General features: G+C 44.5%; 1 protein-coding gene across 2 annotated transcripts; it reads left to right on the forward strand.

Moving 5' to 3' along the window:
* The first annotated feature begins 1,908 nt into the window (after positions 1-1,908).
* card14 (caspase recruitment domain family, member 14) lies at positions 1,909-16,034 on the forward strand. Of its 2 annotated transcripts, none has more exons than XM_064948901.1 (21): positions 1,909-1,979; positions 3,120-3,467; positions 5,635-5,772; positions 6,178-6,503; positions 7,108-7,266; positions 7,445-7,564; positions 7,716-7,841; positions 8,644-8,790; positions 8,928-9,056; positions 9,235-9,338; positions 10,128-10,186; positions 10,535-10,598; positions 10,914-11,130; positions 11,288-11,414; positions 12,206-12,446; positions 12,716-12,779; positions 13,027-13,132; positions 13,548-13,712; positions 13,976-14,094; positions 14,273-14,388; positions 15,029-16,034. In XM_064948901.1, the coding sequence occupies exons 2-21, from the start codon at positions 3,254-3,256 to the stop codon at positions 15,234-15,236; spliced, it is 2,949 nt and encodes a 982-aa protein (XP_064804973.1). In that variant the 5' UTR covers positions 1,909-1,979; positions 3,120-3,253; the 3' UTR covers positions 15,237-16,034. The 2 variants fall into 2 exon arrangements, with proteins under 2 accessions (XP_064804973.1, XP_064804964.1); XM_064948892.1 differs by having other exon boundaries at positions 1,910-1,979; positions 2,987-3,467.
* The last annotated feature ends 1,280 nt before the right edge of the window (positions 16,035-17,314 follow it).

Genomic DNA, 17,314 nt, shown 5'->3' on the forward strand with positions numbered 1-17,314 from the left:
CTCTGGATGAACTGCAGAGATCTACAGCTGAGGTGGGAGACTCTGTCCATAGGACAACAATCAGTCGTATATTGCACAAATCTGGCGTTTATGGAAGAGTGGCAAGAAGAAAGCCATTTCTTAAAGATGTCCATAAAAAGTGTTGTTTAAAGTTTGCTACACGCCACCTGGGAGACACACCAAACATGTGGAAGAAGGTGCTCTGGTCAGATGAAACCAAAATTGAACTTTTTGGCAACAATGCAAAACGTTATGTTTGGCGTAAAAGCAACACAGAACACACCATCCCCACTGTCAAACATGGTGGTGGCAGCATCATGGTTTGGGCCTGCTTTTCTTCAGCAGGGACAGGGAAGATGGTTAAAATTGATGGGAAGATGGATGGAGCCAAATACAGGACCATTCTGGAAGAAAACCTGATGGAGTCTGCAAAAGACCTGAGACTGGGACGAAGATTTGTCTTCCAACAAGACAATGATCCAAAACATAAAGCAAAATCTACAATGGAATGGTTCAAAAATAAACATATCCAGGTGTTAGAATGGCCAAGTCAAAGTCCAGACCTGAATCCAATCGAGAATCTGTGGAAAGAACTGAAAACTGCTGTTCACAAATGCTCTCCATCCAACCTCACTGAGCTCGAGCTGTTTTGCAAGGAGGAATGGGAAAAAAATTCAGTCTCTCGATGTGCAAAACTGATAGAGACATACCCCAAGCGACTTACAGCTGTAATCGCAGCAAAAGGTGGCGCTACAAAGTATTAACTTAAGGGGGCTGAATAATTTTGCACGCCCAATTTTTCAGTTTTTGATTTGTTAAAAAAGTTTGAAATATCCAATAAATGTCGTTCCACTTCATGATTGTGTCCCACTTGTTGTTGATTCTTCACAAAAAAATACAGTTTTATATCTTTATGTTTGAAGCCTGAAATGTGGCAAAAGGTCGCAAAGTTCAAGGGGGCCGAATACTTTCGCAAGGCACTGTACTACCTGCTCTCCAGGACACCTACACCACCCGATGTTACAGGAAGGCCATAAAGATCATCAAGGACAACAACCACCCGAGCCACTGCCTGTTCACCCCACTATCATCCAGAAGGCGAGGTCAGTACAGGTGCATCAAAGCTGGGACCAAGAGACTGAAAAACAGCTTCTATCTCAAGAACATCAGACTGTTAAACAGCCACCATTAACATTGAGTGGCTGCTGCCAACACACTGACTCAACTCCAGCCACTTTAATAATGGCAATTGATGGGAAATTATGTAAAATATATCACTAGCCACTTTAAACAATGCTACCTGTATAATGTTTACATACCCTACATTATTCATCTCATATGTATACGTATATACTGTACTCTATATCATCTACTGCATCTTTATGTAATACATGTATCACTAGCCACTTTAACTATGCCACTTTGTTTACATACTCATCTCATATGTATATACTGTACTCGATACCATCTACTGTATCTTGCCTATGCTGCTCTGTACCATCACTCATTCATATATCTTTATGTACATATTATTTATCCCCTTACACTTGTGTGTATAAGACAGTAGTTTTGGAATTGTTAGTTAGATTATTTGTTGGTTATTACTGCATTGTCGGAACTAGAAGCACAAGCATTTCGCTACACTCGCATTAACATCTGCTAACCATGTGTATGTGACAAATAAAATTTGATTTGATTTGATATTGTTAGTCCAACCACAGCCTTTTAATATTCAATTTCCCAAGGAATAACCCAATTACCATAGGAATGTTACCAGGAAATATCTTAATATGTCTTTTGTTCTTTTACTCAAATAACCCGGATTATTTATTTTTTTGATTGGTTGATTAGTAACTTTGTATGATTAGTCAGTTGAGTTGCCCTCCTCGCCCATGCGCTGTCATTGGGAGCGCTGCTCGCACGCATGAGGTCGTTCATGGTGATTATATGAAGGCGACACCGGCGACTCTCAAGAAAAGGTAAATGGCACTAATCAATTTTAGTTATGTTTTGTAAATATTATAAGAAGTCATTTTACGCTATTTTAAGTAGGCATATATGTCTTTTACTTTAAATAGATGCGTGTGAATTGTACTCATTTCCTGAAATTCCTTATGGTTATTCAGTAACATCTGTTAATTATTGCTTCTCTGTATTAACTCCCTGCATTTGCCAGTTTTGTCGCCTACTTGAATACATGCTATCGTATACAGACCAAAATAAAATATGTAGCCTACCCTTTTTATCTAGGGTTTTGTTATTACAGCCAAACTTTGGCATTGTATTAGTTTACTCGTGGTAATAACAGTCACATATGGTAACAACACAATATGAAGCATGCATATACAAGTGGTACATTTCCAGCGAAGATCCCCTATCTCTTGATCTATTCCCCCCCCCCCCCCCCATGATGAAATCGAGGAGGGGACTGGATGTGTGTCTGTCCATCCGTCCGTTCGTTTAGTCACACGCGAAATCTCGGACTGTACTGAAGATAATATTTGACGAAACTTCGTTGAATTACGCGTTTTGCTATAGAGATCCGGCATTTACAAAGTTACACTGATTGGCCCAAATGCGGGAGCTATAGTAATTGGAATTGATGAAATGAATTAATGAATGAATTAGTGAAGTTAATTCTGTATCTTTATGACAGTGGCAGTGAATCACAAAGATACAGAATTATTCATTCCTTCGTGTGACGTGGCCCCATTCAACAAACAGTGCAATAATGGCTTCAGTAATAAAGAAGATGGAGGAAGGCAAGTAAGCTTTGTGTTCTAGCTGCGGATATTGAATCAGAGCCACGTCGTGCAAATAAAGGGTACAATAGGCCTACATCAATGAAGCACGGGTGCTACGGCACAATATGATGTTTACAATTGTGAAATGTACACATTTTCAGGTTATTGTGTGCATGCATGGGCAGTCCCTTGGTGGGTGCATGGGCACTGATTCACTGGGGATTATGTTTCTTGTCTTTCAGGTTTTCCCACACTCATATACACACACACGCACACTTGCATGCATAGACGCCTACACCAGCTGAGAGCGGAAAATAAATCTCTCTCATACAGTGTCGAAGTTCCTGTGTCTCTGACATTTTGCTTTTCTCCCAGCGTCGGACAGCGATGATGCTAGGTGTGTGTGATTGAGTGTGTGCGTCTTCGAGGACTGCGTCTGCTTGCGACCACCGTTGACTGTGGCACTCACCCGAAGTGTGTCGCCTCACACACACACGCCCACACTCATCATGGCAGCGGAGTGTGTTCCGGAGGGGCCCGACCTTAAGGAGATGGGCGACGAAGATGTATGGGAGCTGATCAACGACAACCGCCATCGTATCTCCCTGGGTGTGAAACCATGCATGTTGATCCCCTACCTGCGCCAGGCCAGGGTCCTCACAGAGATGGATGAAGACGAGATCCTCTCCAGCCTCAAACTCACCAACCGCTCCATGAGGACCAGTAAGACTTCTATTCTATTCGTTTCTATGATTTTCTATTGTATTACTTTTGAATGCTCTCTGTATTTTTTTCTATTCTGTTGAATTATATTCCATTCAATTGTATTTGATTCTATCGGTGTACATTTTTTTTCCCACTTGGTTTTGTTTATACATTTCTTTGTTGGAGTAAGTAGTAAACCTTGTCCCAACCAGAACGGACCATAGGGACTATTTTCTGTTTCTGTAGCGTGAGGCAGCCTGATGTACAAGTATACCCCCTGGGCAGGGCACTAGACTGTCACAGGGTCTTTCGGTGTTGTGCCGAAAATCTCCCCCTGACAGAATCCCCCCCTTCGAGTTCTTTATTGCTGCGGCTTGCTTGCTAGTCGAGATTTCTGCTCTTCACTCCGTTGTCAGTTTAGCCTACATTTCACTGATCTTTTTAGCAGAAGGCATTTTTGTCTGCAGTTTTCGGTTTGGCTGTTTGTTTCAAGTGTATGTGGAGGTTCTAGCTTGTATGGCGCCTAGGGCGACCCACCCCCCCGCGGCAATCCATCCTCCTTAATACTGAGTCTCAAGCACAGGCATCAGGTCCCATCTATTTTTAGATTTTTTTTCGTATGAATCGACCATGTTCCATAATTCCAACAATGCGATCTCAGGGTGGACACTTTAACCACAAGGTCACTAAATTGGTAGGAGTTTGGATGAGTAAGAGATACTGTTAGAGGGTTACCACCCACTCACCCAGTTTTGGTGAGTGAATGTAACTTCCTCATGTTATAAAATACATTTTAAAAGACAAATATGGTTATTCATGTTTTGAATCATTCAGTGGGTTCTTTCTCTAACATAGTGTAACAACCCTGGGTTTATAAGCGCGGAAATCGACTCTGCCGCACGAGCATGCTTTTGCGGCACAGTCGATAGCGCGCCGGACCTCGGGCTAGAAGGTTGAGGGTCACAATATCATTCGAATATTTATTTTTTTACATTTGGATTCCGTAATCTAACACGTCCGTTAAAAATCACCAAGCTCTGTTGACATAGCTTTTGAGGATTTTTCATTTTGTTGTCGTCTTCAAAGTTGTTTCCGCGGGTCGCAAAAAAACAAAGGCTCCGAGCTGAATGAAATCCAAAAGGCCTTGAAAATAAAACGCTTTGTATACGCTCAGTGCTCCGTTGACATTTCACAGAGATAAGCTTGTTTTTTTAGTTTTTTTTTTAGAAATCTTCATAAAAGGACATGAATTTCGAATTCAAATAAAAAGCGTGTACTACAATATGAAAATACTACATGGCATGTCTCAAAATCGATGTCCATTTTACCTATATATTGATTTATGTCCTGCGGATTCAAGAAGAAAGATGAGTTCAACGGGAAAGTGAGCCTGTCATTGTCACGTATTATCAAGGTGGTTGGAATCAGGCGCAGAGAGCAGATTAGTGATACGACAGTTTATTCTCCGTCGCACTAAAAACACGGTCAACCCAACACACAGGGTGAACAATCCAACACAGGATCAAAGACAGACCGGAGACTAAACCACAAGCACTACACCAACTGACATGAATACAAATCACAATCCCGCACAAAACAAGGGCGGGACAACCTACTACATATAAGGACGTTAATTAAACTAAAATACACACAGGTGAAACTAATAAGACAAAACCAACAGACAAACGAAAAAGGGATCGGTAGTGGCTCGTAGGACGGTGACGACGACCGCCGAGCACCGCTCGAACAGGCAGGAGAGCCAACTTCGGCGGAAGTCGTGACAGTCATGTAGCCTTAGTTCTTGCACAGAATCCAGTTCCATGGGCCAGCACTCCTGTGGAAGCTTTCAACACCTAGAGTCCATGCCCTGGCAAACTGTGACAAAAGGGGGTGCAACTCAATGTTAGGAAGGTGTTCATAATGTTTTGTACTCTCAGTGTATATCTATGCACTTGAGCATGTCTTATAACTGGTGATGAAAATTTGTCCTGCAATTCATAAATGTTTATAACTCAACAAGTCCAAGTATTTGAATAGTGTCTGTCCCTATAATAAATCCTAAAGTAATAATGAAATATAAGTAAATTTTTTCTGAATAACAGTCCATAAAACAGTCCATCTACGTGTTTGATTTACGTTGTGCCCTCCCTGACCTTCCTCCAATTCAACCCTTTATCTTCTTTAGGTCACATGCTGGACCTGCTGCGTATCCAGGGGAGGAACGGCGCAATGGCCCTGCTGGAGAGCCTGATGATCCACTACCCCACCCTCTACACCCAGGTCACAGGCCGCAAGCCAAGCACCGAGCCCTCCGGCTTCAGTGGTGAGTAGCACGCAACACATGACCTGTTTCCCATCTGGCTCATTTAGGCCCTGTGTTAAGGAGTAGGGAAGGGGAAAAGGGGGATACCTAGCCAGTTGTACAACTGAATGCATTCAACTGAAATGTGCCTTCTGCATGTTACCCAACCCCTCTGAATCAGGGCGTGTTACCTTGTGTGAAGGATGGTGGCTCTTTTTTAAGTTGTCCTGTCTGCTTGAAAACAGCACACTGTGTTCATTCTATTCACCAGTAAACAGTATTCTCACTATAAATTATTCACATCATCTCCATTGGGGTGAATCATTTAGTAAAAATATTTGGTTGGGAAATGATACATAGCCCAATCAGTAGTCATAGGTTAGCAGAAGGGTGTAGTGCGTCCATCTTAACCTGATTTCCTCCCAGGCCTGATTAAGTGCTCGGACTTGACCGAGTACTTGGTCAGAGCCGTGACAGGGATGCAGAAGGAGCTGCAGGAGGCTCGGCAGGAGGCCAGCCGGCTGGGGTCACGTTGCACCTCCCTGGAGGTGGAGCTAAGTCAGACTCTGGAGCAGCAGGAGGAGTCTCGCCTTCTGAAGGCCGACCACGGCCGCATGAGGAAGAACTTGGCTGCCGCGCAACACGACATCTTGAAGCTGAAGGACGAGAAGTGTGACCTGTATGTGCGGTACACGGCCGCCATCGAGGAGAGGTCGGCCGCCAACATCCACTGCAGCGACCTCAACCTGCAGGTTAGGGTGAAAAAGGGTTAGCTGTGTGATATATTCAGGAGTGGTTGATGACCGCACTGCGTTACATGAAGCGATTAGTTGCGATATTGACAGTTTTGCTACAGGGTTGACCAACAGTATTGTAAAGTCGATTGAACTAATAACCGCAGTATTTTGGCGTAGAAACGTGTTAAAACTCCCGCGGCTCCTCCTGCACCCCTGTCCACATTGTACATTTTGCTGTGTACTTCTGTAACCAAAAATCATTTCAATTAAGGAAAAAGGTGAAATCCTTAATGGTGAAACGGCCAAGTCCGTTTGCGATATTACAACAACAAAGAAGTCACTGCAAAACGACCAACCTCTGACATCATTGCATGAGTGATAGAACAGCATCTACGACACTTTTCTTCTCTCCGGCTCTGTTTAGTCAACCATACAAAAACAATAACCGCCACGGGGTGGACAGTGGCGCCGTTTCCCCTACTGCGGATTCCATCTTTAAGAGATACATTTCATTTACTTTAAGAAACAACAATAGAAAACATGTTGAAGCACCTGTGGTCAAATGCTGCGGTCACAGAACTTGTGACAAATAGTCTTCTGTTTTTCTATGATGGGGCAGGTATATCAGCTTCAGTTTGAGCTGCGCAAAGCCCAGACAGAGACGGACTTCGAGAGGCAGCGCTCGCTCAAGTGCACCAGCCCCAGCGAGACGCAGCAACTGCGGGAAGAGATTAGCACTCTGCGCAGGCAGCTACTGGTGGCCGAGAAATTCACCCCGGTGAGTGAGGAGGAAGCAAGCTCAGACTTCTACTGTGGAATTTCTGAGAATTGTGGTTCGGACTATTGTCTCTTTGTCTTTCTCTCGGTTTCTCTCACTATCCCTCTTTACCCTTTCATTTTTCTCAAATTTTCTATCCCCAAATCTCTGTTTCCCTGTACCCCCCCCCCCCCCGCAGGCACGTGAGGATATCCTGGCCCAAGACCTGGCTGAGGCAAGGGATGGCCGTGTGGAGCTGGCTGAGCAGCTCAGGTGCTACAGAGAGGAGAATGAACAGCTGGCCCGGGAGAGGCGGGAGGTGTGTGTGTCTAGGAGATTGTGAACAACCCTTTTGAGTTGGCCATTTTATTTGACAGCAAATATCTGCTGAAAGGCTATATGCTTTGTGTTACACAGTACATTTTAGAGTGGCCAAACTCTAAGCACTGCGCGGGTGTGTTTGCTCTTAGACGGTGGAGCATAAGGAGTGTCTGGCGCTGCAGGTTCAGAAGCTGACTCTGGACTGTGAGATGTACCAGCAGAAGAGTACTGTCATACAGAGCCAACTGAGAGAACTGCAGGCAGAGAGAGACCACGTACGGAGCTATTACCTTATACCTTATGGCGTCATTGCTCATCCTGAAATCTATTATTGGAATGCCATATGTGTCTGTCCGCCTGCCTGCCTGCCTGCCTGCCTATATCCACCTATCTGCATACTGACCTGCCTGTCAGTCTGTCTGTCTGCCTATATCCACCTATCTGCATACTGACCTGCCTGCCTGCCTGCCTATATCCACCTATCTGCATACTGACCTGCCTGTCAGTCTGTCTGTCTGCCTATATCCACCTATCTGCATACTGACCTGCCTGCCTGCCTATATCCACCTATCTGCATACTGACCTGCCTGTCAGTCTGTCTGTCTGCCTATATCCACCTATCTGCATACTGACCTGCCTGCATGTCTGTCTTTGCTAGTCAGTCCACATACACTGAGTGTACAAAACATTAGGAACACCTGCTCTCTCCATGACATAAACTGACCAAGTGAATCCAGGTAAAACCTATCTCTTATTGATGTCACTTGTTAAAACCATTTTAATCAGTGTAGATGAAGGGGAGGAGACCGGTTAAAGAAGGATTTTGACGCCTTGAGACAACTGAGACATGAGTATGTGTGCCATTCAGAGGGTGAATGGGAAAGACAAAAGATTTAAGTGCCGTTGAACGGGGTATGGTAGTAGGTGCCGGGTTGTGTCAAGAACTGCAACACTGCTGGGGGGGGGGGGGGGACTCAATATCAGGAAGGTGTCCTTAATGTTTTGAACACTCATTGTATGTATGTATGTATGTATATCTTATTGCCGCCCTGTCTGTCTGTCTGTCCATCCTTCCAGGCGTACCTGTCCAGAGACGAGGCCCAGGCCCAGATAGCCAGGAGCCTGGCTGAGAAGGACACGCTGCGCAGCCAACTGGTGGAGCTCCAGGAGGTCTTCACCCTCAGGGCCTGGGGGCCCTACCGAGGTGGCCCCGATACACCAGGGGTAACACACACACACACATGCACAATGCATACACACTCATGCACACTCCATACACACATTTACATTGTATACAGATTTACTTACAGAGCAGATTCTACATTTGATACTAAAGACTAACGTGTATCTGTCTGTTCCAGGAGAGGAAGTTTAGCTGGGAGAGCCAGGGCTCCAGCAGTGACAGCCTCCCCTCCAGCCCCCCATCTCGTCCCCGCCTCCGCCGCATGCATGCAATTTGCCCTGATTCCTTGAGGGGATGCAGTATAAAGGTACGTGTGTGTGTGTGTGTGTGTGTGTGTGTGTGTGTGTGTGTGTGTGTGTGTGTGTGTGTGTGTGCAGGATTTATATCAGTCATGTCAGCTGTTTATATCATCTGAGTTTACTTTAATGATTTGCATCATAAACTTGACTTCTGGTAATTGTGTGTGTGTGGGTCTGTGTGTATAGAGTTGCGATATCACTCCAAGTAGTGTCCGGTCCCAAAATGTGGAGCCTCCATGCCCAGAGTCACTGCGGAGACGAGAAGAGACCCTATGGTACAATCGAGACAGGTAAGGGGGGGGGGGTTGTGTTTTAGATAATGTGTGTGTTTAAGACACAGTCCGACTCCTCATTCAGAACAAGTTGGACATTGACACAGTAGCACGGTTGGCGTGCTTCCTTTTATATTCAGAGTGATGTGATGTCACTGTCCAAAGTCTGCTTTTTTTTACCAGGAAGGCCATGTGTTTACTCTTTGTGTTGCCGGGAAGAGCTTCATTTCAAGGATTTTATTCCCAGCGTCCCCGGCCCTTCTTTCAGTTCTAGTAACATGAGATCATTCTACAACAGAGCCATTTTACTACTAAATCTGTGTAGAGGTAGATTTGATCTTCCTTTAAAAACTATGTGGGGTCTCTCTCTGTGTCCCAAATGGCATTCTATTCCCTGTATATTACAGTAGTGTTGACCAGAGCCCTATGGGTCCTGGTCAGAAGTAGTGCACTATATGGGGATTAGGGTGCCATTGGAAACGCACCCTTGGTGGTCATATTTGATTGAGGATTCAGGTGTTATTTTTGGAACTAATTATAGGTTGTTTTCACAGATGAACGTCTGCCCATGTTTATGTTTATTGCCGTAGTTTCGTGTTTACAGTGAAGACAAGTCTGTCCAAGTGCCATGATAGCAATTCTGGATTTCTGCAGTCGAACTCACTCAACCAGTTTATCTGTCGCAGCGTACATGGTTAGAGAGAGAGAGAGAGAGAGAGAGAGAAAGAGAGAGAGAGAAAGGATATAAGGACAAAATAAGAAGACACCATTTTGTAAACAAGTGTTATTCCCTCTTCTTGCCCCAAGCTCGGAGACGGCTGAATGTGACGCCTCACTTGACAATGACTTTGTGTTCATCCCCAGTGGTACGTAACTGAATAACAACCTCTTATCTTACTGGGTCTTACCAGCTCCTGTGTGTGCGTGCATGTGTGTGTACTTACAAGTGTGTTTGTGTGTGTGCTCTTTGCGTGCTTGCGTACATGGATATAAGCGTGTGCTTGCGTGTTTATCTTTGTGGTTAAACACCCAGATGAGACATCCTGAAAACCAATGGAAATGTTTTGGTTGGCCACTCTCCGAGCATATATTAAATTAGCCTCGGGTGAAGTTTGGATCCTGGCCTGGTAGGCTAGGTAACACATTAACGGTTGGGCGTTCTCTCTGTGGACACATTCTTGAACAGTCTCTCTTTTGTTTTATTCGATTTCCAGGCAATGCGGTTGAGCAATCTGTTATGTCACCCACACCTTCCTGCCAAAGCAAAAACAGTGATGGGTGAGGAACTTGAATTTACCTTGATGTACTGAAATATGTCTCGAATTGTTGATGATGAGTGGAGGGAAGGCTGAAGCAAGCATAAGTACACAGGAACAAAGCCATCTAGCCTGCATATTGCAAGGAGAGGGTATTATGATGACGACACACAGAAAATGATTTGCTCCATTTAACAATACACTCGGTGAATCCGAAACTAAAATAAACACGCAAATTTGGTCAGATGCTCGATTGTTTGCGAACTTTCCGTAGTCTGTCCACAAGAGAGTAATCTAACAACCAAGTACTCTCATCTCCTCTCTATCTCAACCCCAGTCTCTCCAGGGCATCAGCCCCCCCGTTCCTGCTGCGCTCCCGGCCCCGGGCCATGCGCATCACGGGCCGGGTCCTGACCATCTCCTTCCAGGGGGAGGCGCTGCTGAGCCAGCTGCAGGTGGTGGGGGGTAACAAGACGGGCGTGTTCGTCCACCAGGTCACTGAGGGCTCCGCCGCCAACACAGTGGGCATTAGTTCGGGGGCACAAATACTGGAGGTGCGTGTGTCTGTCCCCACAACTCCCGTCTCCTATCCAGCACGCACCTGACAGGTCGATTCAATGCGGCCATTTTGAGTCATAACTCCCCCCTCTTCCTTATAGTTTCTGTGAGGGCACTGTAATTCCAATGGGTGTTTGTGATACTGGGTTCCAGGTGAAGTATGAACAGGCTCAGCAGGCTCTAAGGATGGTTCTGGAGGACTCCACCCTGGAAGAAGCCATGTGGGCTCTGGGGCAAGTCCAAGGCTTCTGCCACCTCTCCCTGAGGCCCAACCAAGATGGTGAGACCCTGGCCCTGTTAAAATATATGAATATGTCATCATTATGTTCAAATACAGTCTGGTTAAAATAATTGATATGTCATCACATTCAAATACCCTGCCCAGTGCAAATGATCGTAAATTGCGTCCTTTCTTTCTCCCTTGCTTGACATTATCCTTCTGATGTGACAGAATTGTAAAAGCAAGGATGTTCTTCAAAATGTTAACGTGACTTTGGTGGAGTTTGTCAAATCACTCGGATCAGGCACCAGAGAGATGTAAAAATATGCCTTCTTTGCTTATTGGAAAGAATGTTGTTTGACTAGTGTCTCTCTGGATTTCGTCACTAAAAAGGAGTGCAGGAGTTCCTCATTCTCATGATTAGGTTGAAGTTCCTATCTGTTTCATATGTATTTAGGATGACTGTTTGTTTTGAGGTAACATAGCAACAGAGGGGTGAAAAACAGAGTGACATACTTGGGACACTAATCCCAAAACAACTTCAAAGTAGTCCATTTCAGCAGCTAGCTAATATTCACAACAACACTGGGTCTCACTAGAAAGCTATTGGCATGCTAATAATAGCATTGCATAAGTACCCTTCTCTGTGTAATGTGTATCACTAAGAATTATCACACGCAACAGGTAAAGTTATGCTTCCACTTGGCATTTCATAAATATGCTATTTTAATGTTTCTGTATTCATATTGGTAGGTTGTGAGTGTATATGTCACACCTTTAACATTGGTGCCGTGACCCAGATCTGTCACAGTCATAATCCTCTACGGTCCCTCCCCTTTTCGCTCTCTCAGCCTATGAGAAGCTCCTGCTCCAGCTGCAGAGTGGCGAGGCCATGTCAGGTGACTCCTTCTACGTGCGCGTCAACATGTCGTTACCCGGGGGCTCGCAGGACGCTCTGACCGTTTCCTGTAACGACATCCTCCACGTCACGAGCACCCTCCCAGCGGGCGCTGACCGCTCCTGGAGGGCCAGCCACGTCCACCCTTGCCAACTGCTGGACCTCAAGACTGGCAACTTGCCCAACTACTACAGGTACTAGGTCTAGTACCCACCATGGGGGATTGGATTGTTGACATGGATTCTTTCTATCCTAGCCTGGTTCCAGGGCTGTTTGTGCTATCTTACCAACTCCTATGACCACTATAGCACAGACAGATCTGGGACTAGGCTATATCTATCCCCCTCTGGAGAACTAGCATTTACTACATGTCATGTATGTTTGATACAATCACATGCTGTTGGCCAATGCATAAATGACATGCTGTATAAATGATATTAGTGAAGATTCATTGTCATTGCAGGGCCCAACGCCTGCTGATCAGAGCTATCGAGGACATGAGCTTCCAACCCATGACAATTAGAAAGGTAACATCATTCACTAGCTTCATAGTCTGCAGAACTACTCGGGACCTAAATCCAACTCGCTTTAGGGTTCTGAGTTGCAGTTAAGGGACGCTCCTTTCCCGCGAATGTGTTCCAAAAATGTTTGCTTTTGACGTTTCTGAAATGTGTTTAACCGCACATTCACGAATAAAATGTTGTAGTCATGTGAATATCCCTCGGAACCGCTGTCAAACGTTCGGGTTAACACATTGTTTTGCTGGGTCCTCAGGCCCAGGACAAGAAGAAGACTGTGAGGATCGTCAGTACGGGGAGACAGGGGAGGAATCCTCTGTGGGTCTGTGTAGAAGACAGCAAGGACAAGAGCACTGGGCCAGGTATATATCAGATACAGTCAGGGCTGGATAGGAAGTCATTTTTGTATACAAGAATATTCAACACTTAACAAAGCCAGAACCATAGAGGCCATTTCATAACAGACTATTCTCCACGTTGGAGCCAAACACTCCATTAAATTGTCAAGATGGCGCCCATTGAAATTCTGCATCAAACCAAGTTTGCTAAACTGCGCAAAACCATTGCTGAAGCAGGTTGGATTAATTCCAGCCCTATGATATTACCATACCTATTAGGGCTGGGACGATACGGGTATCGTGGCATGTATCGTGTTTTCATTTTTGTCCAGGAAAAAAGATTGCGTTTCTGGTATCGTCACTGCTCTAATACCTGTAATAATGTTGCCTTAGTTATTGACCTGAACCTGGTGTGTTCTAATATTGTCCTCTGCTCTAGGGGATGCCTCTGCACCCAGAGGCTGTTTGACCCTCATGCCCTACACCCTGGTCACGCCCCACTACCCACCCGTCTGTCGTCCGGTCCTCCTGCTGCCCACAATCCTCGGCCGTGTCCTGGATCAGAAGCTGGCCGAGTGGCAGGGCTTTCAGTTGTGTGAGCCAGGTTAGGGAGGAGTCTTTCTTTTTTTCTTTTTCTGATGTTCTTTTCTCTCTCTCTCTCTTTTTATTATGATTTTTTTTTTTTTTCATCCAATAACTGCATATCCCGATGCCCAGAGGGGAATTCCAATGAGATGATCTATTATTAGCACGGTAGCGGAAGGTGATGTTGATAAAGATGTGAATGTTTGTTTTCTTCGTACCTGCTGTCTCACCTTACCCTATACTTATCTCCCCCCCTCCCTCCCTCCCTCCCCCTATCCCCAGAGTTATTGAGTTCCAGTGAGCACGCTGCCAGGCTGCAGAGGTCTGAGGTGCTGGAGGAGTGTGAACAGGGGGGTCAGCGGTGTTACACCCTGCAGAGTGTTGAGAGGGTCATGAAGCAGGTGGGATAGTCAAAAGGACAACACTCTATTTGACGTACTGATATTATATGTTTTTCTCTAATGGTTTATGTTTCTCTAGTGGCCCTGTCATTTTATGTACCCTGTGTTCCAGAAGAATCTGTGCAGGTGTCGTATTGACCGTACCGAAACGCCTCTTCTCTTCTATCTCTACTCTCAGGGTACCCACTGTGTGCTGCCTCTTGGCCTGGACTGTGTACGCCGCCTCCACAGGGCAGAGATCTTCCCCATCATCATCTTCATCGGCCATTCCAAGTGCAGAGCACGCAAACTCAAGTAGGCCGTTGTGTGACTTTTATTTTATTTTTTTACCCCTTTTTCTCCCCAATTTCGTGGTGTCCAATTGTTATAGTAGCTACTATCTTGTCTCATCGCTACAACTCCCATACGGGCTCAGGAGAGACGAAGGTTGAAAGTCATGCGTCCTCCGATACACAACCCAACCAGCCGCACTGCTTCTTAACACAGCGCGCATCCAACCCGGAAGCCAGCCGCACCAATGTGCTGGAGGAAACACCGTGTACCTGGCAACCTTGGTTAGCTCGCACTGCGCCCGTCCCGCCACAGGAGTCGCTGGTGCGCGATGAGACAAGGACATCCCTACCGACCAAGCCCTCCCTAACCCGGACGACGCTAGGCCAATTGTGCGTCGCCCCACGGACCTCCCGGTCGCGGCCGGTTACGACAGAGCCTGGACGCGAACCCAGAGTCTCTGATGGCACAGCTGGCGCTGCAGTACAGTGCCCTTAACCACTGCGGCACCCGGGAGGCCTTGTGTGACTTTTGATACGAAATATGAATGGTAGCAATATTGTTCCCTTGCCTCTCATACATGGAGTATATACGTGTTTATTTCTCACTCACTCACTCACTCACTCACTCACTCACTCACTCTCTCTCCTGTTTTCTCTCCCAGGTCTAAGCTGCAGCGTCAGGGCTGGTCCGAGGAGCAGCTGCTGGAGTGTTCCCGCAGCGAGGAGTCCCTGCTGGACAAGCTGCCCTGCCTCTACCGCAGCGTCAGCCCTGACTCATGGTACGACAAAACCACTCTGCTCACCACCCTGCGCTCCATCATCTGGGAGGAGCAGAAGAAGATTGTGTGGGTGGAGCCTGATTTGTGGTGATTTTTAGGGCATCGGAGGTGTCAATGTTTGTTGATGAGGTACTGGTGGCTAAATTGGATGTCTTTTAAATTCCTTATTTGTAAAAAAAAATAATGATTTAGAATATTTGTAAATGGATAAAATGGAGAAGGGTTCTAGTAGGCATTGCACACCTAGGCATTATGAGACAAGGGAAATGGATTGTGTGTGCATGTGTATCTATGATAGCTACCTACACATATGACTTGTGTAATGAAGGTGGTAGTAGTATGGGCATGAAGGTAGTATGATGAGATGTACCAGCACTTTGGTTTAGCTTCATTCAGTTCCTGTTGTTTTTCCCAACCTATATTTACTTGAAATTGTGTTTGGAAACACTTTTTCAATTATCTTTATTATCATAAAGATATTATACTGTGTACTGTATTATATACAGGATTTCAACAAACCTGTGAAACCATAGTCATTCCCAAGTCCCACCAGAAATGTAATGTAGATAATCCAGTCAAACTATGTTGACTAACTGTTGTTTTATTCGACAATATGCAAATGTGAGAAAGGTCATTTAAAAAAATACATTTGTATTGAGTCAATGTATTTATTGATTTATTTTAATTTTGATAAGATATGAAAATGCAATAAATTGAAGGTTATTTGATTTACAGATTTTAAGGTTATAGGTTATATCAACACATTTGGGGTGCGTTTGTCTTGCCATATGATTGTTGTGAAATGTGTTTACAGATGCATTACAATCTTTTGGAAATACTGTTATAAAATATGTAACTATTTTGTAACTAAATACATTTGATCATACTATTCCCTTTGTATTTGCACATTTATGTCAAAGCAAAGTCCTCGGCGAACACCTGCAATTCATTGTGTGTGCATGCGCCAGGTACATTTTAACGGTTGATGCTCCAATCTAACCAGCAGGGGGGGCAAGATTAAAAGGTGAACCTAGGCAACCCACAACATTTCTGTTTCTCCAATTTATCAAACATACTGTATTTTGTAAATTATGTTATAGTCTATTACTTATCCAACGTTTAGGTAAAGCAACAGTTAAGCGTAACGTGGGGAGTTTAGATAATTAGCGACTTTAGGAATTGATGACGTTACAACACGTGCCTGAAAACATAGGTAAGTTTATTAACAAGCAAAATACTGTACCGGTATTTTCGTACTATATCATAGCAATAATACACATTAAACACCAACAACATGGACGTTGATAGCAAGATTTGTATCGAGAAACTTTGAGTTTGGCTGAATAAAGTGTCTGCATTAATATTTGCAATACAAATACTGCTAGGTTTTATTTGGGGTGTCTTTGATTTGCCAAAATATCTATAGAGCAATGGTGAAGTTGAATGGAGCAAGTTGTATTTTTTACAGACCTTTGGCTGCGTTTAGACCGGCAGCCCAATTCTGATTTTTTTTTCTTCTCACTAATTGGTCTTTTGACCAATCAGATCAGCTCAGATGTTAAAAGATCTGATGTGAATTGGTTAAAAGACCAATTAGTGAGAAAAAAATCAGAATTGAGCTGCCTGTGTGAACACAGTCTTTGAGACCTACCATTCACTCTCTCAAGGTGGGGAGAGTGTGTAGGATCTTAATTAGATCACCCTGTTGCAGGAGAACCATCCTGCGATGCAGGAAATGTAAAACGTGTACTGTATTTGAGGTTTAAAAGGCTTCTGAAGTTTGTAATCTCCACTAAGAAATGTCAGAATTGTTCTTCACTTACGAAAAATGTAGAAACCCCTACAAGAATGTACATTAATTATTTTTCCACGTAGTAATCCTTTCACTGCACATTTATTTTCTTGCTGTTGAAAACTCTCAAATTAAGCTCCGATACCTGCAGTTTAAAATTGGCGATGCATGCTGAACCGCTCGAGCCTTACCTCCGTTCGTTCATTTTTCTACCAAAATGTATTAGATGTGTGCTAAATGACTTTAATGATGTAAAATTGTCCATTTAAGTATTTTACAATTAACAGACCTCATGACCACAACCTCTGGCGTATCATTCACATTGTATGGGGTTTCTCACAAGATAAGCATGTGTTATGACATCATACTCTTAACTT

The sequence above is a fragment of the Oncorhynchus masou genome, chromosome 4 (genome assembly GCF_036934945.1).
Source record: "Oncorhynchus masou masou isolate Uvic2021 chromosome 4, UVic_Omas_1.1, whole genome shotgun sequence".
In the NCBI taxonomy this organism is placed as follows: Eukaryota; Metazoa; Chordata; class Actinopteri; order Salmoniformes; family Salmonidae; genus Oncorhynchus; species Oncorhynchus masou.

Coding starts and splice junctions, on each gene's coding strand:
- card14 (XM_064948901.1), top strand. CDS start 3,254: ATGGCAGCGGAGTGTGTTCCGGAGGGGCCCGACCTTAAGGAGATGGGC. Junction 8,791..8,927: donor GTGGCCCCGATACACCAGGG/GTAACACACACA, acceptor TGTCTGTTCCAG/GAGAGGAAGTTTAGCTGGGA. Junction 10,599..10,913: donor CAAAGCAAAAACAGTGATGG/GTGAGGAACTTG, acceptor TCTCAACCCCAG/TCTCTCCAGGGCATCAGCCC.